The 24,630-nt window shown below is 54.4% G+C and overlaps 1 protein-coding gene across 1 annotated transcript in view; it reads right to left on the bottom strand.

Moving 5' to 3' along the window:
- Positions 1–7,394: 7,394 nt before the first annotated feature.
- C1H1orf127 (chromosome 1 C1orf127 homolog) overlaps positions 7,395–24,630 on the bottom strand; it is a 115,841-nt gene continuing 98,605 nt past the window's right edge. Inside the window, 2 exon segments of the mRNA XM_067026368.1 lie at positions 7,395–7,585; positions 8,618–8,827. Of these exon segments, the coding sequence (XP_066882469.1) occupies positions 7,395–7,585; positions 8,618–8,827 (401 nt within the window).

Raw genomic sequence — 24,630 nt, 5'->3', positions numbered from 1 at the left:
GGATTGTTGGAGACATAATTTCAAGGCATCAGGACCCCAGATATTAACTAGACTACACTATGATAAGCATTATCTATTAGTGAGAGCTAATGGCCATTGAGGGGACCAAACCAGCTTTAGCCTCTTATTTGTTCATCTATCCATACATGCATCCATCCAATCATCTATCCCTCCAAATTTTTGCCCAACCATCCAAACTTCCATCCATCCACCCATCCATCCATCCATCCACTCATCCATCCATCCACTCATACATCCATAGATCCAACAAACATCTGAATGAGTGCCCCATGTGCCAGGCACCTTGCTAGAACCTGACGGTCTGGAGATGCTGAGATGCGCGAAACAAAATATTGGGAACAGACTACGAAGAAAATTTTCGTGACATAGGAGACTTCTCGAAGACACCTAGAGATAAGTGCAGGTAGATGAGGGTGACCTGACAGGGAGTCAAGCTCCTGGAGTTCCAGGTCCAGCTCTGTCACTAGCTTACTGGAAGGCCTTGGGTATGTCCCTTCTATTCTCTCTTTGCTATGGTTTCTTCCTCTATCAATTGAGAGGGTCAGACTAGCTCAGAGGGCAGGTGGGCCCTGTACAGAGAAGATTCCCTGGATAGGTAGCCTTTTGAACGTAAGGTTGTAAAGTTCCAGGGGGACAGGGGACAGGAGTTCCCGTGGTTTACAGCAAGAGGATGAGGCCCAGAAGATTCAGGAAGAATAAGGACAAAGAGATGAAGGATGGGGAGTCTGTCCCAGCTCCGCTCCACTGTGTGGGTCTTCAAACCACTGATCTGCGTTTTTTTAAAAAATGTTTTTGACTGTGTTGGGTCTTCGTTGCTGCGCGCGGACTTTCTCTAGTTGCGGCGAGCGGGGGCTACTCTTCTTTGTGGTGCGCAGGCTTCTCATTGCGGTGGCTTCTCTTGTTGCAGAGCACAGGCTCTAGGTGCGCGGGCTTCAGTAGTTGTGGTACGCGGGCTCAGTAGTTGTGGCTAACGGGCTCTAGAGCGCAGACTCAGTAGTTGCGGCGCACGGGCTGTGTTGCTCCGTGGCATGTGGGATCTTCCCAGACCAGGGCTCGAACCCGTGTCCCCTGCATTGGCAGGTGGATTCTTAACCACTGTGCCACCAGGGGAGTCCCTGATCTGCTTTCCTTAATCTGCTGTGGGTCCCCTAGACCTGGATCTCTGATTCCAAGTAACTGACAAGGCCCCTGTCCCTTTGTCGTCCCTTCCCCACCTCTGAGCTCCCGTCTCCCGAAGCTGTGATAACCCACACGTAGCACTCTGCCCTCTGGAATTTATTTTAAGGTCTTAGCTTGTTTATTTATTTTATTTAGAGATTTCTCGGTGCTTTGTGGGGAGGAAAATTTGAATGGGATGATTATGGAATACTATTTCACCTCGCTGTTCATTCACAACAAACAAAGAGAAATGATTGGTGATTAAAAATGCATTCTCTCTGCTTGTTTTCTTTTGTTTTACCATTATGGAAATATTATAAATACTGAATACTAATCTGGACCTGTGGGGACCTCACAGACCTTCCAGAAACCAGGGCTCCTGCTCTTCCCTCTGGCAACCTCATGCTGTCTTCTCAGGCCCCAAGCTATGGCTCAAACCCTCCCAAGAGGGCCCTAGGCCGGAAGGCCCCATCCCTCAGTCCTTGCTGGATGGAGGTAGAAGTCTGCCCACTTCCTCGTCCTGGTTCCCTGCTTCAGCAGATAGAGTCGTGGAGAGCAGAGCCGTGAACGTGGAGAGCAGAGCCGTGAACGTGGAGAGCAGAGCCGTGAACGTGGAGAGCGCTTGATTACCCAAAAGTCACAATCGCAGAGTTTCGCTCCCGGAGTGAGGCTGCCTGTGACTCCCTGCTCTACCACCTCCTGGCTGTGTGACCTTGGGCATTCTGCTTCATTTCTCTGAGCATCCGTTTCTTCCTCTGTAGGACGGGGATGAAAATGGTACCACCTCATAGGGTTACCTTGAGGATCAAAGGGGATCATGACATCTTATCACAGGGCCCAGCAAACAGAAGTGCTCTCTAAATGTTGACTCCTGTATCGATGAATACTCTCTATCCCTCTTCCGGGGTCTCAATTTCTCCCTCTGGAAGGTGAGAGAGCTACTCTAGCTGCCCTCTAAGTTCCCCCAGGCTCCGGTGGGCGAGACTTCTGCCTGCGGGACGGGGTGCAGTGGGGACAATCCTCACCCACCTTGACTCTCTTGGAGACCTTGGCTCCTTTCCGGGAACGCAGCCTGTGCCTGCTCGGGGCCTCCTAATCAGAGCCTGCTTTCCATGGGCTCTTTTTGAGCCATAAACCCTGCACTTCCCCATTTATTTCAATCACAAACAAATAAGTAGGAGCCAAAGGGCCCGATCCAATTCCAAAGTGTTATACCAAGTCCAGATAAACAGCAAGTTCCGTGGCGTCTGCGTTCCTTTTATCTTTCACTTTATTTAACCAAATTAACTGCTCTCCGTGTCCCTTGCGTGTGAGTGTCTCTCTCTGTCATATAAAATACAATCACGCTTGCTTGCTACATGTTTCAGATACTTTATCATTAACATCAATTCCAGCCAAATTAGGAGTTTCTCCCAACATAATTGCCCTTCCCATTATCCAGCACTTTATTTTTTCAAAGCACTTTCCAACCATTAATTAGTTAACCCTTAGGACGCCCCAGAGCCCATGTTCAATGTCACCCTCCCTGTCTCCCAGCTGGGAAGGGGGAGGTGGCGAGGGGTCAGGTGCTTTGTTGGAAGTCACCCTGGATGTGGGGCCGGCGGCCATGCTAGGACCTTGGTAACCCTCCCTTCAGCCTCAGACCCTCTGTCTGGGCCGGGTCCGGGCCTGGGCCGGTGGGGAGGCAGGGGTGGTCCCCAACACTTTAAAATCCCCTCACTCCTGACCCTCTCTTTGGCTCACCAAAGGCAGAAGGAAGCAGAATAAAAGATCGGCTGGGTGATGGAACCTTCTTTGCTGTGGGGAACCAGGGCAAAGGGAAGCGAACAAAACACCCATCGGACAAAGGGACAAGCAGGTGCCATGCCTATGGCCCAAACCATTTACTTGTTCCTGCCACCAATAAGCACCCACTGAGTGCCAGGTAGGTGCCAAAGGAACAGATTTACCACCAGAATGTCTAGTAAGTGAGGTGCTTTTGATGTATGGTTATGACTGCTGCCAAGCAAAGTAAGGGAAGACTTGGGGGTGGATCTCTTGGGCACCCTTTCCGGCTACCAGCTGAGACCCAGCTCCCTCCATAGCTCTGCCAATACTTTGTCCTTTCCTGGCTAGGTGCGGCCACAGTCTCGGTCGGTCCCAAGCTAGGTGGGCAACTTAAAACTTTGGAGTAGACATCCTAGATGGATTCAGGGAGAGCCATCTGGGGAAAACAGAATGATTTGCTTCTTGGACAGGGTTCTGGCTCGTCAAGAGGAACTCTGCTTGCAGCTGTTAGGGATACACTGTCGAACCACCAATATTTTTCATTTATGGCCTCTCCACAGTCCTAACTTCTTTAATGATTTTTTTTTTTCTTAAAATACGTGAGGTGACTCCCACAGGGACATTGCCAGGAACCTTCAGAGAGGTTTTCCAAGCTGTCGTTAACTTGGAGCACAGAGAGTTTCCCAAGCTCTTCTATTTCAGCCGCTCTCCTTCCTTCCAGTTGCCTCAAGGATGGGGGCACCCGTGCTAAGGCAGCCTTGCAGATAGAACGCCAGCTACCAGGCTGGGAACTTTCCGCTGCCGTCTCCCTACTTGTCCCATGCCACCACTCTGTATGAAGTCAGAATGCAGGGAGCTTGTGCAACCCAAGGAGTAGGTTCACCTGGGGAAGCAGAGCTCACACTGGCCATTTATCCTCTGCAGCCACATACCCTGGGGTCTGCATCCTAACGCTGCCACTTACTGGCAAGTTTGACCTTGGGGAAGGTAACCTCTCTGAGCGTCAGCTTCTCAATTATTGAGCGTCGTTGCGAGGATCAAGTGAGATAACATAGTTGAAGGTCTCAGCACAGTTCCCAGCTCCTGGTGGGTGCTCACCGGACGTGAGCTATCATTTTGGTCCAGGAGCAGACTGTAGACTTTAGTATGACTTTCATTCTTCCAACCTCCTGCTTTTTATTCTCTCCATCTCATTTCTTTCAGCCTCTGGGTCTCAATATGGAAGCAAGGCGAGGTGATTAGACAACACCCTAGTTCTCAAGCTCTTCGTTTTGCAGAGGAGAATAGGCTTAGAAAGGCGGTGAGACCTAGTTTGGCCCCAAGCCCCCCCCATCTGCTATCCCAAGTGTGTTATCTTCCACACGGCCCTCAAGTCTGGCTCCATTGCCAGTTGCCATAAGAACCATGAGGGCAGGACAAGGTCTGGTCCCTCCAGGGTTGCATCCCTAGTTCCTATCCAAGTCCCTGGCACGTAGCTGCTGCTCCACAGAGACCAGTGAATGCTCAAATTGTCCTTAGAACTGCGCTCTTCCTTCTGGGCTGGGATTTTTTTTTTTTTTTCCCATCTCTTTTATACTTCCGGGGCTCTGTGCAATAATAGGTAATAGCTCAAGACAGACAAAAGCCATGGGGGACTCTTTCCTCACTGCCCCTGACTTTATAGCTTCCCTAAAAAGGAAGATCCTACTCATTCTCCCCTAACCAACTATTTTCCTGTAAACATGCATGCATTTGTTCATTTGTTGACTCAGCAAATGTTTGCTGACTGTCAAGGGCGGCTGACTTGGGTCTGAATCTTGGCTTTACCACTTACTACCTGGGAGATCTTAGGCAAGTGACTTAGCCAAGCTGATCCTCAGATCCCTCATCTGTTAAGAAGGGGTAAGAGTGCCCAGCTTGCGGGTCTATTGTGAGGAGTTGACGAGACTTAAGAAATGCCCACACGTAGCACAGAGCCTGGCACATAGTAGGCCCTGCATAAATGGCACGTATTTTTATTACAGGCAAAACTCGGTACGAGGACCATAGATGGCGTGGCTGAATTTGAGGCTCTGCCTATAAAGGTTTCTGCCATGGAAAAAGGTTTCTGTAGAACCATTAGCCAATTCTGGTACCTAAATAACACAATCCCTGGAGTTTTGAGACATGATGTCAATTCACAGGGCACTCAGCTGGAGATGCCGTCTCCTGCAGGATTGGTATCCTCATTTCACATGAGAAAATCGAAACTCAGAGAGGTTGTGTGGCTTTCTTCAGGTCACAGAGCAGAGACAGGTGGCTTTCTTCGGGTCACAGAGCAGAGCATGTTTTAGACTGTGGCCAGTCTAAACACCTCAGACTCAATTTCTAGCACTTTCCTCTACCATTCCTCTACTCTGCCTTACCCCCCACTCCTTCCTCCCCACCCCTTGAAATAACTTTTACTTACACAGGTGTGGCCTGGGGCCTCCTCCAGCACCCTTGAATGGTCAACTGGCACTCTGCAGGGCCGAGATGCCCCACGCAGGCCCATCATTAGAGGGGCCTTACGCTGGCGACCCCGCCAATGCCACTTCTGTGACAGCAACAGTGGAAACCACCCATGTCTGGGGCCCAGCTTTTCCAGGTGATGCTGAGGGAGTGTGAACAGGCTAAAAGTGTTGGAAAAAGAAGGGTCAGATTTGGTCTTACCTGCCCTGTGGCTCCCCCTTCAAGGACCCATTCAGACTCTCACCTGGGGTCCCTGAGTCTCAGCACTGAATGTCAGGTACGACCTGGGCAGCCAAGGGCTGGAGCCACATTTCCAGGTGGGTCCTGTGAGCGATGCTGGGCCATGAGCCAGGGAGGGGGGGGCCATCCTGTGTGCTCTGCAGTCCCCGGTCCTGTTCTGCTGGGGCCGCTGCTGCACCTCCTCCCGCTAATAGCCAGAGGTCGGTGGGGCTCAGCCTTTGACCTTCAGCATCTCATTTAAGCCTCATAGACAGAGTCTGCCATCATCCCCGTGTCATAGGTGGTCAGAGAGGTGGAAAGACAGCTCTGTGCCCCCCAGCACCTGGGCCTGTGCCCGACAGGTACGTAATAGACACTTGATAAATGTTTGTGGGATAAACACAAACGTGACCAAGAGAGGGAATAAATGAAAGAAAATAGCTCCTATTAATGGGGGTGGGGGGGCCCTACCACCTGCCAGCCACGTTCTTCAGGATTTCAGTTACAGCTTGTTCACTGTCTGCAGCAATCCGATGGGTGGTCACCACCTTCATCACTTTTATACACGCAAACCAAGACTCGAGGGGATTAAGTCACTCCCTCAGGGGCACACACGTAGCAGGCAGGGGGGCTGGGAGTTGAACCCAAGCAGCGTGGCTGCAGGGTCTGTGTTTGTTACCCCTCTATGCCGCCGTGGATAAGGTGAGGGGGTGGATGAAGGTATGGGGGTCCTGGATCTCTGCCCCCATGGGTGTCCTTTTCCTCTGCATCACTAGTGCTCCCAGCCAGCATCCAAGCCAGGGGAAGCGTTTGCTGTAAGTCCTGACCGCTCTCCCTGACACATTCCCACCGTTACCTACACAGGGAATTAAGACTCAAATCCTCGTTTGACACGATGCAGGAGGATGCTAAGTACTTAAGCGCTAATTAATTAGCGAGCTGTACCCGCTGCCACCAGCCGCTGGAGGAAACCTCAAACAGACCCCCAGAGCACGGGCGCCTTCCCCGCCACGGAGGCCAGGGCACCAGCCAAGCACAGGGGGACAGAGAGGAGGGGGCTGCCCAGGAAGTCCCAGGCCCGGCCTCTGGTGAGAATGAAGTCCAGTGCAGCTCTGACCCCTGCCTTCCAGTCCTCAGAAACCTGCGGGGCCTGGAGTTCTGGGACCCTGACTCAGCCGGGGCTCTGGAAGACAGTGTCCCATGGTGAGCAAGCCTGGGTTTGTCCGATGCAGCAACAGACTCTCAAGACAAGTTCCAGGGGCGGCGCTGACCTCCTATGCTGGGGGCAGTTTCTGGGGTCCTTGAGACAAGAAGGGGGCATCTTCTTCCCCCCAAGCCCGCTGGAATGTGTTTTCCCGGGCTAGGTCAAGGGGCAATCGGGCCTTCCGATACTGATGGGGAGAGGCTCCCTAAAGCTGCCTTGACTGAGGGAACACCAGCTTGGGGTTGGACTCTCCCCACCTCTCTTGACCTTGGTCTTAACCATCTGTGGCTGGCCAAGGTCAATCTACCTCATGGGGCAGAGGGTAACTGAAAGCTCGGGCTTTGCAATCAGGCTGGGTTTGACTCTCTATTCTGCCACTTCCCAGCTGCATGACCTCCTGCAACTCAGTTTCTCGGCCTCAGTTTGCTCAGCTGTACAATGGGACTCACAGTTCTCCACAGGTCTGTTTGTGGAGGTACGGGAGGTGATACACGTCAAGCACCTTGTGTGGGGTGTCCGGCACATAGTAATCACTCAGTAAATGGTGGGCGTAGTCCTAGCAGATATCGTTAGCATCAGTGTCGTCTAAGGAATCTGCCCACTTGACTCTCAATTCCTTGACCCTGTAGTGTGACCGGTCATCCTGGTTCACTCGAGACTGTCTCAGCTTTAACACTGAAAGTCCCTGGTCATGAGAAAACCCAGAGTCCAGAGCAAACTGGGACAGTCGGTCAAACCCCCTGTGCCCTAGAGAGGTTGGAGAGGGGGAGGGGAGAACTGGCAGTGCTGGACAGAACTGCTCTCCAATAAAGCCTTCTCTCTAGTCAGGAATCCCTCAGGCCCCAGACCCTGAAGCCCCCTCCTCAGAGGTGGCTAGGCTCGGGAAGGGCCAAAAGTGGCACGTGGAGTCCTAGGCGGAATCTGTGGGTGTCAGGGCCCTGGGCCCTGGGGCTGTAGCTCTGATAATATCCCAGCCTGCGTCAGCTCTGGGGCCCGCCTCCTGCAATATTTGCTTAACAATCAGCCCAGAAACTGGCATTGTTCAGGACAAAAATGAAAAACATTGGCCCGGGACTTGTTGTTTTTTCTTTGCCTTCCAAATTCCTCTGGGCCCTTGGGAGGGGAGACGGTATCTGGGCACCACCCCCTCAAGGACAAGAAGAAGCAAGAGTTGGGACACCTGGCCTCTGTTCCCCATTTCCAGCCCCGAGGAACTTGGGGGGTAAGTCTTCAGTTTCTCCAGGTGCTCAAAAGGGGAGACTTCGGACTGGGAGCTGAATGAGACAGGAGAATATATTTGGTTAGGTTAAAAGAGCTGTCACCTTACGGTGCTTTTATTGAAGCCTCCCAACTCTCCAGGAAGGAAGCCTCATCCCCATTTCACAGATGGGGAAGCTTGAGGCTCAGAGCACTCACCTGAACCAACATCAAAACCAAGGCCAATCAGAGGTGGTGAGAGAGGGAATTTCTATTCGGCATCTCGGGGGAGCCAGACTCTTCCCAGAAATGAGCCTTCTCTTCAAACATGTGTTTGCTCATTAAACACCTTTATCGAGGGCTGCGGAAGTGGGCTGGAGACATGAGGGCAGGGGGGCTTTGCCCCTTTCTCCGGAACTCTTGGGCCCTCAGAGAGTGTGACTGCCTTTTGTGGGGGTACCTCCTTTCCCCTAACCCCATCCAGGAGGAGGCCAGCCCCCACCAGGGCAGCCCCACAGGAGGCGCCCAGCTCTCTCCCCACAACGCACAGGAGGAGGAGGGCAGGGGGCAGGCCTGGCTCACCTGCCGAGGCTGGCAGCTTGGCGCGCAGATGGGCGTGGGGCAGAGACTGAGTGTGCCTGGGGGGCGGGGGGTGCAGGCAACCAACAGAGGCCAGGCAGGGCCAGGGCTGCTGCTCCCCGAGCCCACTCTGTGTTTCAGGCCCTTTAAATGCGACACCTCCTGTGTCCTCACGGCAACCACTTGAGGTCTTCTCGTCCTCATCCTCAGGTCCTGGGAAGCGAGGAAAGGAAACTGAGATTCAGAGAGGCAGGTTCAGTGGCTCAAGGTCACATAATGGCGGTCTTGAACCCAGTCCTGACTCTCAGCTGGACATAACCAGGGCTGGCCCTCCAGCATTAAGAGATGGTTCTGGGGTCAGGCCTCTTGGATTCAAATCCTCAATCTCTGACTCACAGCTGTCACCTGAATGACATCACTGGTCTGTGCCTCTGTTTGTTCATCTGTAAGATGGGGCAATAACACAACCTCCTCACAGGGTGATCGTGAGGGCTCAGTGAAATCATGCCGGGCACATAGGAGCTGTTTGACAGAGGCCGGTGATTGCTGTCACCACCTGCAGTTGGAGTAATAACCTTCTTACTTTATGACTCAGGCAGGGGTCCCGCCAGGACTGGGGGCTCTGTAGGCTCAGGATCCTGTATCACACTAGAACCTGGTCCTCCAGCTGCCGCCTAACCCCTGCCTCTTGGAAGGATTCTTTTCATCCTCAGCCCCCAGTTCGGGACCATTCTAAATGCCCTGGTCTTGCCAGGACCACTCAAGACTGTCTGCCTGTGACCCGAGCAGGTATCTCCCAGTGGACCCCTGCCTTCTCAGGTGCCTCACCCTTCCCTGCTCCATGGTGGGGAGGGGCCTCCCTGGCTTGAGACCCGGGCCCTGGATTCTCACCCCAGCTTGTTCTCAAACTCAGGCAAGGCTCTCCCCAGCTCTGGGCCTCAGTGTTCCCCACTGAAGGTGAGACCGAATGAACCCCGAGGGTCCCCAGAGGCTGAGATCTGGGAGCCCCAGACTCCCTGAGCTGAGGAAGGAGGAACAGTAAATCTGGGTACCCTCAGGTTCCCCCGGAATTCTGCAACCGCCTCCTAAAGGGGCACTGGCCCCAGGCTGGTCCTGCCCCCCTGCTGTCCACGTAGCAGTGGATTTGAGGCCATCAGGGGTCCAGACTCCTTCATATGACTCACAGGGTCCCTCCTGGTGTGACCCTGCCACCCTCTGCTCTCTCCCCTTTGGATCCCCCGACTCAACACACTGGCCTTCTGCTTTCCCTCGAGAGTGCCACGTGGTCTTGGCCCTGGCCTTTGCTTGTGGCATGGCATTTTCGGGAATGCTCTTCTTGCCTGGGCCCTGCCCCTACCCCTCTGTTGTCAGGTCTCAAATGAGACAGCCTTTTCCTGACCGCCTGCCATAGTCTTGGTCACATGTCCCTCCTCTGAGCTCCCAGAAACCCTTGCTTTTCCTGAGTGTGAGTCCCTGCCCTCAAGCAGCTTAGCATCCAGGGGAGGAAATGAGGTAAGCCCACAGGTACTGGTTCATTCATTCATTCATTCATTCATTCAATTCATTCCTTATCCAACCAGTATTTATTGGGCAACTCCTCTGGGCTGCTGCCAGGGCTGAGCTTGGGGAGCCTGCACCCCTGGGGACGAGAGAACTGGGGACCTGGGGGGCACGGGTAGGGGGATCATGCTATTTAGCAAAGTGCTACAGGAATGTAGGATGTGATCCCCCCGCCACAGGCCTGAGCGCACCCACAAGGCCAGCACTGTGTGTTCACAATTTTTTCTCTCCCTGCGCCCAGTCAAGTATAGCACAGGGCTTGGTGCACAGTAGGGGCTCAGTCAGTGTGGATTGAAGAGAACTGAAGGCTGGTGCGTGTCCTACATAAGGGCTTTGTGAATTCCAGGTGGGAAAGGGAGATTACTGTGAGCTGCAGCAGTCAGAGAGGACTTCCTGGGGGAGGTGTCAGGGGCAGGGCCTTGAAGACTGTGGAGGCTCAAAAGTTGGCAGGGAGGAGGGGGGATACTTTCCAGGCATGTTGGGGGCTAGGATAGATGTGGGAGGAATGGGGGTGTGGAGTTGAAAAGAGGGTGGGGGCAGATGGGACACCCACACAAACCTGGGGGGTGAGGGTCCTGTCTACGAATTTCATTTCGGAAAGATCCAGGCTGCCCATCTGGTAACCACCGTTCCTGGGACCCCCTAAGTCCTGCTCTGGCTGGGGGTGACTGGGAGTCCCGGTTCCTGTGCACAGGGAAACCAATGCCTGTAGTCAAAGACGTGGGTGCCCTGCCCCCAGCCCCAGAACATGGGGAGTGCCCTGGGCAGGGCTTGCCCAAGCCTGGCACTCAGACTGCACCCTCCACCCTGGGACATCCTGTACCAAGGAGGACCTATTAAAGGGACAAAGGTCCTCATGGGGTGCAGGCACCCCAGCTCAGCCCTGGCAGCTGGCCCAGGCTTGGACTACAGCAGGAACCCCTACTCTCAGCCCTGCCAGCTCAGACCTCAGGGCAGAGAGGAAAGGAGCAGGGTCCTGGGTCTGTTTCCCTTGGGGCAGGGCCCCCCAAGTTGTGTGAGGACAGGATGCTGCTTGCCAGGTGCTCTCCACCTGGCAGGGCACAGACAGGAGGCAGGAGGCAAGGCACTTGATAGTGTGGACCCTGGAGTCCAGTAGTCTTGAGTTCAAATCTTGACTCAGCCCCTAACCCGCTGTGTGACCTGGGGCAAGTGACTTGACCTCTCTGAGCCTCAGTTTGCTCACAGCTGAGTAAAACACGGTTAAGGATGATACCTACTATTCATGATTCCTTGAGAAAATGCCTGAAAACACTACCACAGAACCTAGCACAAAGTAGGTGCTCAATAAGGGTAGCTGTTACATGCTGTGCTTTGGAAAGAGGGATGGACAGATCTTGGTCTTGAGCCCGCTCTGCAGGTCCTGGTGAAAAGGAAGCAGCTCTGAGATTCTTGGGGAGGTGGGAGGCTGCATCCTCTCTCCAGAAGATCCCCAGGGAGTCGGCCAGGGGCAGGAGTGAGCAAAGTGTCCTGTAGACGTCCCACGGGTTAGGGGCAGGGTGGTTGCTTCGTGGACGTCTCCTCGGGCCAGCACAAGACACAGGCTTCCTATCGCTGAATCAGGGAGTGGGGGCAGGTCAGCTGTTAGAAAGTGGACCCAGGTTTTATTATTGCTGAATGTTATCTTCCTTGATAAGAACCAGATTAAAAGGAGGGAGGGGGAGGCAGAGGTGGGGGGGAGGGGGTGTGGGAGAAGCAAAGGGCAGCGTTGGTCTTGCTGAGCAAGCCCTCAGCTGCTCTTGGGGCCTGGTCAGGACCCCGCAGGCAAGCCCCCTCCTCGCGGGGGGCCCTGGGGGAGGCGGGGATGCAGAGACTGGAGAGGAGCTACCTGGTGGAGCAAGGGGGCAGGAACTCTGCAAGCTGGGGGCTCTCACACGGGGACGTGGTCCCACATCTGGTCCTCTCTGCTGCCAGCTGTCCCCAGGGGTGGCCTGCTGAAGTGACCCAAGGGAGGGACAGATGTGGGTGCAGATCCACCTCTGCCACTTATAAGCCAGGTGACCTTGGGCCAAGAACTTCAGCCGTGCCAGCCTCGCTTTTCCCGTGTGTAATATCGATCGCTGTGGCCCCTCCACGGGGGATTACATGAGGTGAAGGAGGTGGGGTGCCTGCCGCACCGAATCACTCCTCCACCCTCCCGCCAGCTCCTCTGAAACGGTAACTGTTTTGCCTCCCTTTCCCCTGGTTCCTTTGCCTCTCCCTCCTGCCCTCCCAGGGCCCTGGCCCTGGGACCTGCTGACCCTCTGCCCCATTCTCCCCAAAGCTTCCCCACCCTTCACCACCATGGGAGGCACACAAGGCCCGATAGTCCCATTTTACAGATGGGGAAAGTGAATTTTAGAGCCAGATAGTGGCCTGCCCAAGACCAGACTTGGAATCGGGGAGTCCTGGCTCTCTGTTCAGGCCACTTCCACCTTCTTGGCCAGCATCCCTGGCCCTGTGACCTGGCAGGGGTGGGGGCCTGGCCTAGAAGGGCTTCAGAGCACTGGGGTGTCAGGCCGGCATGGCTGCGGGGCCCCCAGCCGCCGGAGGTGGCTCGGCCCAGGAACAAGGACTCCCCGGGACGGGCCCCACTGGCATTCCTTGCCATCAGGGAAGGCTATAAAAAGCAACACTTTTCAGCCCCAGAGTGTGACCTGTGGGACTTCACAGAATCCAGAGAAAAACAGAGATAACCTTGGGGAGGCCTGACCTTCAGGCGGGGCAGGGGTGAGAAGGGGGCACCCCACCCGGCTGTAGCTTGGCCTGGGTTTGAGCGTGAGGCATGCTGTAAGATGAAAAACAGCGTTTCTTGCTGGTAGTTGGAATTATTATTATTATTAATTATTAATTTGATTTTAAATATTTATTATTAGAGCCACTAAGGATTCAGGCCTGGCCACGGGCTGGCCCTGTGTGTAGATCCCTGGGTCCTCCCAAGTCCCGATGAGGTAGCTCCTTTTATTATCCCATTTGACAGGTCCGGGAACTGAGGCTCAGAGAGGACCGACAACCTGTGCAAGGTCGCAGCTAGAAAGGAGAGGGACTGGGCTGCACAGCCTCCACCTCACTGCGTCCCACTCAGCGCACTCCAGCCACGTTTGCATCATCTCTGCTCTTCGAAAACTCTGGGCTCTTCTCTCAGGACCTTCACACACGCTGACCTGAGGGCTTGTCTCTTTTCTCTCCACCTCTTCAGATTTCAGCTGGAACGTAACTGCCTCCGGCAGGCCTCCCCAGACAGCCTCGCTTATTAATTCAGGCAACACCTATTTATTGAGGACCTACTATGTGCCAAGCACTGTCGTGGGTGCTGGCGACACAGCAGTGAACAGAACTGACAAAATCCTCTGTCCTCAAGGGGCTGGCGGCCAGAGTGGATCAGTGAAGGCTGAGTTTCTCTAGCTGGGGGAGATATTGCCCCGTGTTGGGGGGAAGTGAAGCTGCAGGCTAAACCTAGCACGTCATCTCAATATGTCAATTTCTTTCTTAAATTTGGCGGGAGGCGGGTGGGGAGAGAATTATCTTTTATTTAAGCAACACAGATCCATTATGGGATAGCACATCACACTTCTGTAAACTGAGGGGGGCCCCCAGGGTTCACCACCAGGCCACCTGGTGAGGGGCTGCCCTTAGCAGAACTTTGGGGGGGAGAAGGTTTGAGACTTTGGGTCCCACGATGGACCTATACCAGCCTGAGAAAGCCAGGTGTCCAAAGGACTGGGGCTAAGTTCCTCCGGCCAAGCCCAGAGCCAGGGAGGCCAGGTTCAAGGCAGGCTCTGATCCTGCCTGCTGGGCAAGCCTCCTCCCCAATCTGGGTCTTCGTTTCTTTGTGGGTAAAATGATGGGCTTGTGTTAGAGCTTCTCTAGGGTCCCAGGAGCCCCGAAAAACCTGTCCGACTCTAAGACCAGATATGGTTGACCAGCTTCATCTGGTCCCATCCCAGCTTCCCAGTCTCTCCCCCACCCCCATCCCCACCCTCAGCATCTGTCCTAGTGGTGCCTCCGGCCTGAGACCCAGCTGAAGGCAAAGACCCTGCCCCACCTTACCCCCAGGCTCAGAGGGAAAAGAAAGGGGAGGCAGGAGGAAGGTCACATTTTTTACTTGGCCCGCTGCCTGGTTTTCATTAGGCCTGCTGCCTAATTTTCCTGGGCGGCACTTGCTGTCTTGGCCAGTCTCTCTTTCTTAACCATTTTGGAGGAAACAGCCGTCACGCCCCGTCCCCCTCGCTGCTGGTATCATGGCCTGGAGTTCTTCCTGCTGTGTCACCTCGGTGCCTCTTGCTGCCGAGTCAGCCCATGTCCCCTTTTCCTGGAGTCCCCAGGGACGGAGAGCAGCAGCTCAGATGTACCCAGACTTGATTAATAATCACACTAATTATAACCATTAGCATTTATCGAGCACTTACTATGTGCCAGGCCCTGTGAACCCAGTAACTTCCCCCCAGCAACCTTATGAGGTATGGACAATTGTTATCACCCCCCATTTTATAGATGAGGAAATTGTGGCTCAGAGATGGCAGGTTGTGGTACTGGGACCCCAGAATCAATGCTTCTAACCACCATTCCATATGGACTCAAAGAGCCTATGAATGCCCTTCTCCTGGCTAAATGCACGCCCCACCGCACACACACCCCCTTGCCTTCTAGACCTCTCCCTGTCACTTCCAGAATGGTGTTTTTTTTCCTCGAGTGCAAGGAACCAAAGCCCCAAACACAATGCCCTTGGGGTAGTGAGCACTGAAGGATCCAACCCATTTTAAAGGTGTGAGAGGTGAGGCTGCCCCGGCAGGACTTCTGGGCCCAATAGCTGGTTTCTGGGGACCTCAAGGGCTGGGCCTCTTTCTGGGATCAAGATCAACTAATGATAGGGCCAAGGAGAAACTGAGCCATCTGGGAGAGGGTGAGGAGAGGCAGGTCTGCATGGGGACCCAAGCCCCTGCCCCCAAGCCCCGAATCTGGGATAAGCAGAGCTAGAGAGCTGATGCGGAAAGCTGAATTCTCCTATGGGCAGAAACAAGTGGAGGGAAGTCGGGGAAAGACTGTTTGGAAGTCTAGTTGATGCCCAAGCTAGACGGGGGAAGCACGGGCCCTTTCCGGTCTGAAGGGGGAGGGAGTGTGCTGTTACCACCAACCATGCCACCGTATGCCCAGGAAGCCAGCCACCCACTCCGGGAAGAGATAGCCAACTTAGGGGGCTTCCCTGGTGGTGCAGCGGTTGAGGGTCCACCCGTCGACGCAGGGGACGCGGGTTCGTGCCCCGGTCCGGGAGGATCCCACGTGCCGCGGAGCGGCTGGGCCCGTGAGCCGTGGCCGCTGAGCCTGCGCGTCCGGAGCCTGCGCTCCGCAGCGGGAGAGGCCACGACAGTGAGACGCCCGTGTAACGCAAAAAAAAAAAAAAAAAAAAAAAAGAGATAACCAACTTTGTCCCGGACCCGGAGCTCAGCTGGTACTAGTGGGCTGCCCAGCTCCTTGGGGCCAGGCCGGCAATAAAAATCCCGCAGTGGTGATTGCAGTGATCAGAGTCAGAGAGAGAGAGGGAGAGAGAGAGGAGGGGGAAAAAACCCCTCTAGTGCCTGACATTCTTTTTAGGATTCCCATAAAAGATAATGTGACCTGTAAAATCTGCAAGCTGCTTCCCAGCCTGTGGCGCCTGGGACCCACGCCCCACTCCCACCCCCAGCTCCACTCTCCTGCCCTTGGGCCGAGGGCACTGCCCTGGGTGTCCCTTGCGGCTCAGGCCCTCAGAGCATCAGAGACCCTTGGGCTGAAGGAAGCAGCCAGCCTAAGCCCCCTACGGTCTGGTCTGCCGAGGTGGGTGGAAGTGGGGTGTGGCCCCTTCCTCCCCCTCCTCCTCTGAGCCCCCATTTCCCCGGGCCCTCGGGTCAGCAGGGCTGCTGCTGCCAGGCCAGGGGGCAGAAATGTGCCGGGGCAGATCCCGGCTCTCCTCTCCCAGGTGAGTCACCCCTGTGGGAGTGTGTTGATGAGTCTGAATCCCTGCTCTTTGTTTCCAGCTCCTGGGAATTCACACATTGGGGCAGATACCGTATGCCCTGGAAGTCTGGGTTCTAGTCCCAATGTTACCACCGACAAGCTGCTTGAAATCATGTACGTTCTGAGCCACTTGGGGCCTCAGTTTCTCTACCTTTAAAATGGGCATAAAAATCCTGCCCTTTGTAATTTTGCAAGAAGGTGATAAAGCAAAAGAGAGGGTTCACAGCGTGGGATGATGATGATAACCATCATTTATTGACCACCTACTATGCGCCAGGTGCCCAACTAAGAGGTTTATAATCTTCTAACCACCTTATGAAGTCTGTGAGATTATTATCCCTTTTTTTTAAGGCAGAAACTGAGGCTCAGAGAGTTTAAGCGACTCTCCTGAGGCCACATGACTTATACACCCAACCATCAGGCTCCCTGGCCACCCACAGTGGGAGTGAAGGACATCCCTGCAAATGCCAGGCACAGTGACCACTGTGCTGACTGGGCCTTCCCCCGCCCTCCAGGTGGGGGCCCGTCCTAGGTGCTCCCCTCACCGGCTTTGTCTCCAGAGGGCCCATCCCTGCCATGGGTCCTGATGGAACTCCCAGCACCCTCCCGTGGGCGGATGGGGTTGAACTCTGTGTCCCCAAACTGAAAGGTACACTTGTCACAGCCAGGAAGCCTTCCAGATCTGTAGATCTGCCTTGGGAAGGCACCGCCGGCTGGGTTTCTCAATTTCCCAGACCACATCTTCACCGCAGCCTGGGCAGCACGCAGCCCCTTGGGACCCCAAGGCTTCCTGAGAACAGTCCCTGAGGTCAGACTTCCTTTGTAGGGTGCAAAAATTTGAGTTCCAGTCTAACCTCCTCTCAGCCCCTTTCCTGGGGTTCATTGGACATTTCTAAATGCGTCAGTTGGGCAATGAGGTAAGGCAGGAAATACTCCCTCCCCAGGCCAAAGCCCTTGGCCCCGTGCTTCTGTCCCCTCTTCACATTTCTCTAAATCCTCTCATTCGCATTTCCCGATTCCCTTAGGAAAAGCCACTGTCTCTCTCGGTGTCCTCATAGCGACACAACAACAGTGGCAACAGGCGTCGTGTGTCAAGCATGTGCTGTGTGTTAGGTGCTCTCCATGCGGTCACTCATTTCACCCCTTTTTTACAGATGAGGCAATTGAGACTCAGAGAGGTCCAGTGACTTGCCCAAGGTCACACAGCTGGTCAGCGTTAGAGCCAGGATTCAAAACCCACATCTCCCGGACACAAAGGCCCGGGTTCTCAGCCATCAAGATTCTTCCAGCTCTGCCAGCTTGCGAGGCTTTTGCTGATTCTGTCCACGCTCAGAGTGGCCTGGTACATAGCAGGTGTCCAATGAGTGCTTCCACAGCGGATGAACCTTCTGAGTGATTTTTGAATGTGTGAAAGCACAAGTGAGAGAATAATCAGCAAATGAATGAATGAATGAATGAATGACCTCCACCCTCCCCATAACCATGAAAGATGGGAGGCATTCTCCTCATATGTCAGATGAAGAAACTGAGGCTCAGAGAGGGAAGGCAACATGCTTGAGGTCACACAGCGAGTTGAGGGCACAGACGAAAATACAAGCCTCTTGACTCCTATCCCAGGACACTTCCCGCTCGACACCAGCCAGCCACAGGCCCTTCCCACCTCTTTCTTACCCTCATCGTCCCAGTCACACTCTGGGCCCAGCTCGGCCTCGGCCTCGCATCTCTGAGGGAGGCTGCAGGCGCAGCATCTTTAAGCCGCCCTTTGAGGGACGAGCCAAGGAGGGGGCTGGGGAGGGGGGGCTCCACCCAGCACGCAGGGCAGGGAGCCCAAGCCCGTCTGTCTGAGACGGGGTCAGTGCAGGGGGTCTTTCTCTGCAAGCACTTACGGCACAATTGATGGGAGAAGCGCTCATCAAACGAGGGACAAATCATAAAGTTCGGGAGATGGAAATTAGGCACGGACAAACGATCCAGGTGCAGGGGAGATTTATGGGGGAGGCTGTATTCTAGCTAATGATCTCTGCTAATGATTCTCCGAAGTGTACAGTGGCACGGAGCCCGCACTCCATGGGGTGACATGAATCCTGCGGGCCGGATGAAGGACGTTCCTGGGGAGACGGTGACGGCAAGGGGATGATGAAGAATGACGGACGGAGGGGGCCCCAGATCCCCGGCCCCCTGGGGGTGGCTGCAGGAGACGGGGCTCTCGGGGCGTGAGTAGGTTCTGCAGAGATTTACGCTCAGCCCGGCTATTTGGCCCTTTCTCCACTCGCCCTGAAAGCGCCTCCCTGCCTGGCAGCTCTAAGTGTTGGTGGGGTCTGCCCACTGCTGACACACACATTTTCAGAGCCCACCACCATCTTTCATTCCACCAGCCCCGCTCACAGACACAGGCTTCTGGCTGCAAACGGTCCCTCCCTGCCCCCTTTCTTCTCTCCTCCCTGGTCCTCCCCTCTGTTAAGTCTCTCCTCCCAAATGCTGCTGTCCCACTCCGCGGCTGTGCTCTTCCCCTCTCAAGTTTCAGGGACCCCAAGGATGCCACTTCCGAGGACCCCAGCCAGGGACTCCCCCAGCATCTGGCCCCGGAGCACCCAGTTCCCCTCTGCTCCCCTCCATCACCTGGCTCAGGGGTGCGGACCCTCTCAGCTGGGACAGTCCCTCCTGAATCTACCCTAAAGTCTACTTACTGTGGACCAAGTCCAGCCTCCTGGCTCTGTAGTGGAGGACCCTTGTGGGACGGGAAGGCCCTGCCTTTCAAATCCATGACCAGAAAATGTTCTCAGTAGTTAATTCACAAGGGTCGAATGGCCAGGGAATTACATTTGCTTCTTAGAATCTTTATGTGTTGTCTGATTTCTCCACAATAAGCGTGTGTGTGTGTGTGTGTGTGTGTGTGTGTGTGATTTTTTTAAATTAATTTTTATTGGAGTATAGTTGCTTTACAATGTTATGTTAGTTTCTGCTGTACAGCAAAGTGAATCAGCCATACATATACATATATCCCCTCTCTCCTTTTTCTTTTTTTTTAAAATTTCCTTCCCATTTAGGTCACCACAGAGCACTGAGTAGAGTTCCCTGTGCTATACAGTAGGTTCTCATTAGTTATCTATTTTACACATAGTAGTGTATATGTGTCAGTCCCATTCTCCCAATTCATCCCTCCCTTCCCCCCTTGGTATCTATAGGAATTGGTTAAATACAGCATAGAGTAAGGAATTTTATGGAGTCAGTGAATGTAGCTTTCAATATGTACTGACATGGAGAAACGTTCAAAAGACATTGGAAGTAAACAAGGCAGTTTCCAAAACAGTTTGAGGCGTAGCATCCTGTTTTTCCTAGTCGAGAAAGATCTTCGTGTGGATACATGCATAGAAACATCTGAGTTTCCCCCCAGTGTCTACAATGGGGAGGGACGATTTGGGGACTTTTCTTCCATATTGTCTGAGCCGTATAGAGCAAACATATGTGCCTTTAATAGTGAGGGGGGTGGGGAAAGACAGCAAAGCTATTTTCATTTAGGAAACAAAAAAGGAGCAGCTCCAAGAGCGGGCCAGAAGCAACGCCCAGGTTGGAACCTTGCTGTCGGAGCGCCAGCTTCAGGCCGCTTGTCACGTATCCTCAGAGCATCACTTCTGACAGCAGATACTGGTATATGTCCAGGGAGGGGGGGTTGCCTTGGAATCCACTCTCCTCTCCACTCCTCAAGGCCCCTACCCCCACCCCTCCCTGGCCCACCCACCACCCCCTCTGGGTGTGATCAAAGGCCAAAGTGAAAACGAGATCTGAAACTTCAGCCTGGAAAAGCAGCGACGCACTGATGCCCGGATAAGAAGGATCACCGCTCACCAGCTGGGTGTCCCCCCCCCCCGGCTCCGCCCCTTCCCTCTCATCACCTCCCGCCTGCATCCCAGGCCCGGTCCAGGGACAAGGCCCTCGGTGTCCCCTACCCCATCCAGTGCCCTAGAGCAGACTGAGGAGCCTGCCAGAGACACCCCTGACACTGGTCTCGTTCCTTTGCACTTAGGCCGCATCTCTAGGAGCCTCCTCTGATAGAGCTAGCGAGTTCCTGGAGAGGCGACCTGTGAAACTGGCTGGCTGAAGTGATTGGAGCAGCCGCTGGGAGAACAGAGCTCTGGTGGACTGGGATTGGGACAAGTCAGTTGCATGGGAACCAGTTGGAGGCTCCTAGGGCTCTGAGAAGAGGGAGGACCGCTAGAGAGTTAGAAGAGATGCAATAAAGGCAAACCACACAGAGCATCATGGAAAGATCATGAGCTCCGGCATCAGAGACACCCAGTTAAAATCCCAACGGGACCATGTCTAGCTCTGTGGCCTTGGGCAAGCCACTCACTTCTCTGAGCCTCCTTTTCATCATCTGTAAAACGGGGATAATAGTAATAACTTCGCCTGGCCAATGGAGGGATTAGATTTACTATATGCAAAGTACTTCATAACTGCTACTGGTCAGCTATCACTATTGTCGTTGAACTTAGAGAAGAAGAGACAGTAGGCCTAGGAGGACCACAGACCTTGTCTAGCATAGGAGAGATTTGGGGCTGAGTGGCCCCAGTGTCAGCCTGGTTCACCCCATGACTAGACAAGGGGAGGAGAACAGGAAGAAGAAGGGGAAGGGGAGGCACTGGAGATGATGTGGGTCATCAGCTGCACCCCGGGAGTCATGATTCAGCCGGCGAGAAGTCACCACCCAGAGACTGGTCCCACAGGCTGTGGCCCAGGCCCACGCGCACAGCAGGCACTCACTGGGAAATCCCGTGGAGCAATGCCCAGAGTCACCCATTAGCCCAAGGGCTCAGGCACCCCCTGGCCTCTTTACAGCGCAGCCCACGATGAGGACCCAGAACCAGCTAAGTGACTCCCCCAAGGCAGGGCAGGCCCAAAGCGACCAGGGAATTTGCTGGGGCCACACAGCAAGTCCTGCGAGGTTCACCTCATCCAAACCCAGAGAGCTCAGCTCACTTGCCCAGGGTTACACAGCTCAGACGTGATAGAGCCAGGAAGCCTACCGATGGCCCATGACGGCAGGCTGCTCAGAGTCGGGCTGGAGATGGTGCTACTGCGAGGCTCACGCCTTTTAGTCCTAAAGCCCCGGAGCTGTAGAATGCTCATGAGGAGGGGTTCTGCGGGCCTGGGTGATCGGGGGGCTTCCCTGAGTCCCCTGAGGACCACATCTGTGGGACATTTTCACAGCAGACCTTGCCCCCAGGAGTGAGAAACGGACCATCCCACTTGCCCACGTGCCCTTAGGGCCTCGCCTTGTCCCTGAGCCTCCCCAAGCACCTCTCCTTCCACTGGGAACGCCTCACCTGCATCCCTATGTAAAGCTCTGTGGCCTCCTCCAGGCAGACCTGCTGCCCCCTGGGTCTCCCTGTGCCATCTGGCCCTCTGCCCCAGGGCCCTGGAATCAGCATGCCTGGCTCTGGGGGGCTGGGTAACTTCGCCAGTCTGTTTTTTCTTTCTCTTTGGAGTGCATCTATATGTGTGTATCCCCTTGTTTGTTACTTCATGGCGTTTATCCTGTGTGTGCTTGTCTTCTCCCCCAGCTAGGCTCCAAGCTGCCCAAGGTGGGAACCACAACATCACTGCCCTCCGTTCCCACCCCCACTACCTAGGACAGGGCCCTAGGTAGTCGGGGGAGGAGGGGCCGAGTGTTCCAGCACAGGTCAGGGCAGCCTCACTGTAAACAAAAGTAACTCTTTTGACTTACTAACCCGATGCCCAAGGCGGGTCATTTACTTTACAGAAAGTCTTTGCTTTTGAAAAGCATGCTCAGCAGGATCCCTCAAACAGCCAGCTTTCCCGGTACCTAAAAAATAGATTTTTCCACAGAGAATCCAACCTGCCTGCCCTGCTCTCAGCATCACGGGCTGGGTCCACCGGCAGCCTGAGAAGCCCACATACCTGTCTGCTCTCTCTCCCTCTATGGTGGGGCAGTCAAGGCCTTTCCCAATCTAGCTCCAACTTGCCTTTCATAATAGAAATAAAACCTATGGTTCAAAAACAAACACAAGGGCTTCCCTGGTGGTGCAGTGGTTGAGAGTCCGCCTGCCGATGCAGGGGACACGGGTTCGTGCCCCGGTCCGGGAAGATCCCACATGCCGCGGAGCAACTAAGCCCGTGAGCCGTGGCCGCTGAGCCTGCGCGTCCGGAGCCTGTGCTCCGCAACGGGAGAGGCCACAACAGTGAGAGGCCCGCGGACCGAAAAAAAAAAACCCAAAAACCACAAACAAAAAAACAAAACCAATGGTGAGATGGTCATTGACATTCACCCAGTGCCTACTGCCTGAGGACACCTGACGTGGTTGTCACTTCATCCATTCCTTGGATGACTCTGAGATGGGGCGTCAATTGTCATCCTCACCGTAAAGAGGGCAACAGAGAAAATCTGAAATGTCCCAGAAAGGAGCTGGGACTTGAGCTCAGGTTAGCTAGTGCCCTAGGGCACAGCCCTAACCAACGGGCCACACTGTCCCATTTGTGGCAGGCTCTCCTGCCAGGTAAGCTAGTCAGCCCTGCCATTGCTGACCACCAGCCTCTACATACAAAGTTCTTCTGCCCAGAAGTTCTCACTCTGTTTTTCCTTGGGTCCAACTCCTACTTACCTTTTCAGACACAGATTTAATGTCACCTCCTCAACACCACCACACAGAATTAGTTCTGGTGGCCCTGCATTCAGATCTGTGTGTGGCCCCAATGACGTGACCTTAGGATTGTCGATACCTGTCACCCTTGCTGAACCAGAAGTCCAGCCACTCAGTTGGGATGTATTAGAATCATTCGCCTAGTCAACCAATATTTAATGAACACCTACTATGTGCCAGGACTCATGGTAAATGAGAAAAATGAGGTCCCGAGCTTATGGAGCACAAATGCGAGATGGGGAGAGAAATAATATATGTGTTGACAGACACGTGAACAAGATAATTTCAGATGGTGACAGTCCTATGAAGAAGCAAACAAGGTGATATTCCGTAGAGACCCTGAGCAGATGTGATCCTGGTCTTCATCAAAGTGAGTCTTCTCTTAGCTTGACCTGGCTCTGTCTAAGGATATCTATCTGTCACTCACTCGCTCATTCATTCATTCATTCATTCAATCACTCGTCTGCTAAGCACAGACCATGCTGGGTTCATCCTCCAAAGCCCTGGGGTCCCTTGGGGAGGTGAATCCAGGGAGACTAAGGCCAGGGCGGGGAGGGAGCAAGGTGGGGACTACATGGTATAGAACATCTCCACTCCCTCCGATCAGTCATGCTTCCTAATTCAATAAGGTGAGAGGAGCATAATTTGATCCTATTTGTTTTGCATCACTGCAAAAACAGAAAATGAAGGGCTGCAGAACCGCACCAGTTTACTTCATCCGACCTTGATTAAAAGAAAATTAATTGTCGCATCTCTCAGGATATCACAGGCAGCAGCCAATGGCTCTCCAGGAGACCACAAAGAGAGGGAAAGAGAGCGAGAGATGCTTCATGCTCTTTTCTCGGACACTTCCGGTCCAGCTGGCAGCAGAGACAGCCGAGCTGGGGGAGCGTCTGCACAGGAGGCTGTTGGCAGGTGGGGGGGGACCCTGAGTCCTTCCTCTTCTCTCCTACCCGTTCTGGGTTTGTCCCCCTTCAACCTCACACCCCGCCCACGGCCCAGAGAAGATTCTCTGGGCTGGGGCCCCATCCCAGAGCCCTCCACGGGCTCCTCAGGGGCTCCCCTCCCATCCCCAGGGCTGGCAGATGCCGCGTGGAGGAGCCCGGGGGGAAGATGTCCCCCAAAGAGCCAGGCCCCCTCGAGCTTGCCCCACCCCCAGCCCAGGCCGCCCAGCCCAGAGGGAAGGAAGGAAGGAGGGGGCTTGACGCTGCCCGGGTGAGCCAGGGCAGTGGGGTGGGATGTCAGTGGGGAGAGCATCTCATGAAAAGTTAATGCCCCCTTACAGGTTGTTGATTTTTGTTTGTTTTTCTCTTTTTGCCAGAAGAGAAGCCTCTTTCATTAGCCCAGACTGTCATTACCCGGCATTAAATTTTCATAGAGCGGGCGGGAGGCCAGGGAAGGGGAGGCATGCAGCAGGGCGGGCTGGGGGCCCCCTGAGCTGGGCCTGCTGGGGGCTGAGACTGGCTCCCCTGGGTTCCCGGCTGCACACTGCTAGGTCTTAGCAATAACACTTGCTTTTCTCTGTCACCCACAATGTGTTAAGGATGGCCCATGGACTACAGTCTATGATCTTCCTAACGCTCCTATGTGGTGGGTTCTAACTACCCCCATTCTACAGATGAGAGAAACTGAGGCTCAGAGGACTTGTGGCTCTTGCCCGTTACAGACAGTAAGAGGTCGCCTCACTGACTCCCCCCACCCCACCCCAGGATGTGCTCCCACCGGGCTGAGAGGCAAAGAGAGGAGTAGAGAGGTGGAGGGGCTGGAGGAGCTGGAAGACAGACACAAGCAGGGTGGCGACTCGGG

Source organism: Kogia breviceps, chromosome 1, assembly GCF_026419965.1.
Source record: "Kogia breviceps isolate mKogBre1 chromosome 1, mKogBre1 haplotype 1, whole genome shotgun sequence".
Lineage (NCBI taxonomy): Eukaryota > Metazoa > Chordata > Mammalia > Artiodactyla > Physeteridae > Kogia > Kogia breviceps.
The sequence above is the reverse complement of the archived record's forward strand: the minus strand, read 5'-3'. Positions and strand labels throughout refer to the sequence as shown.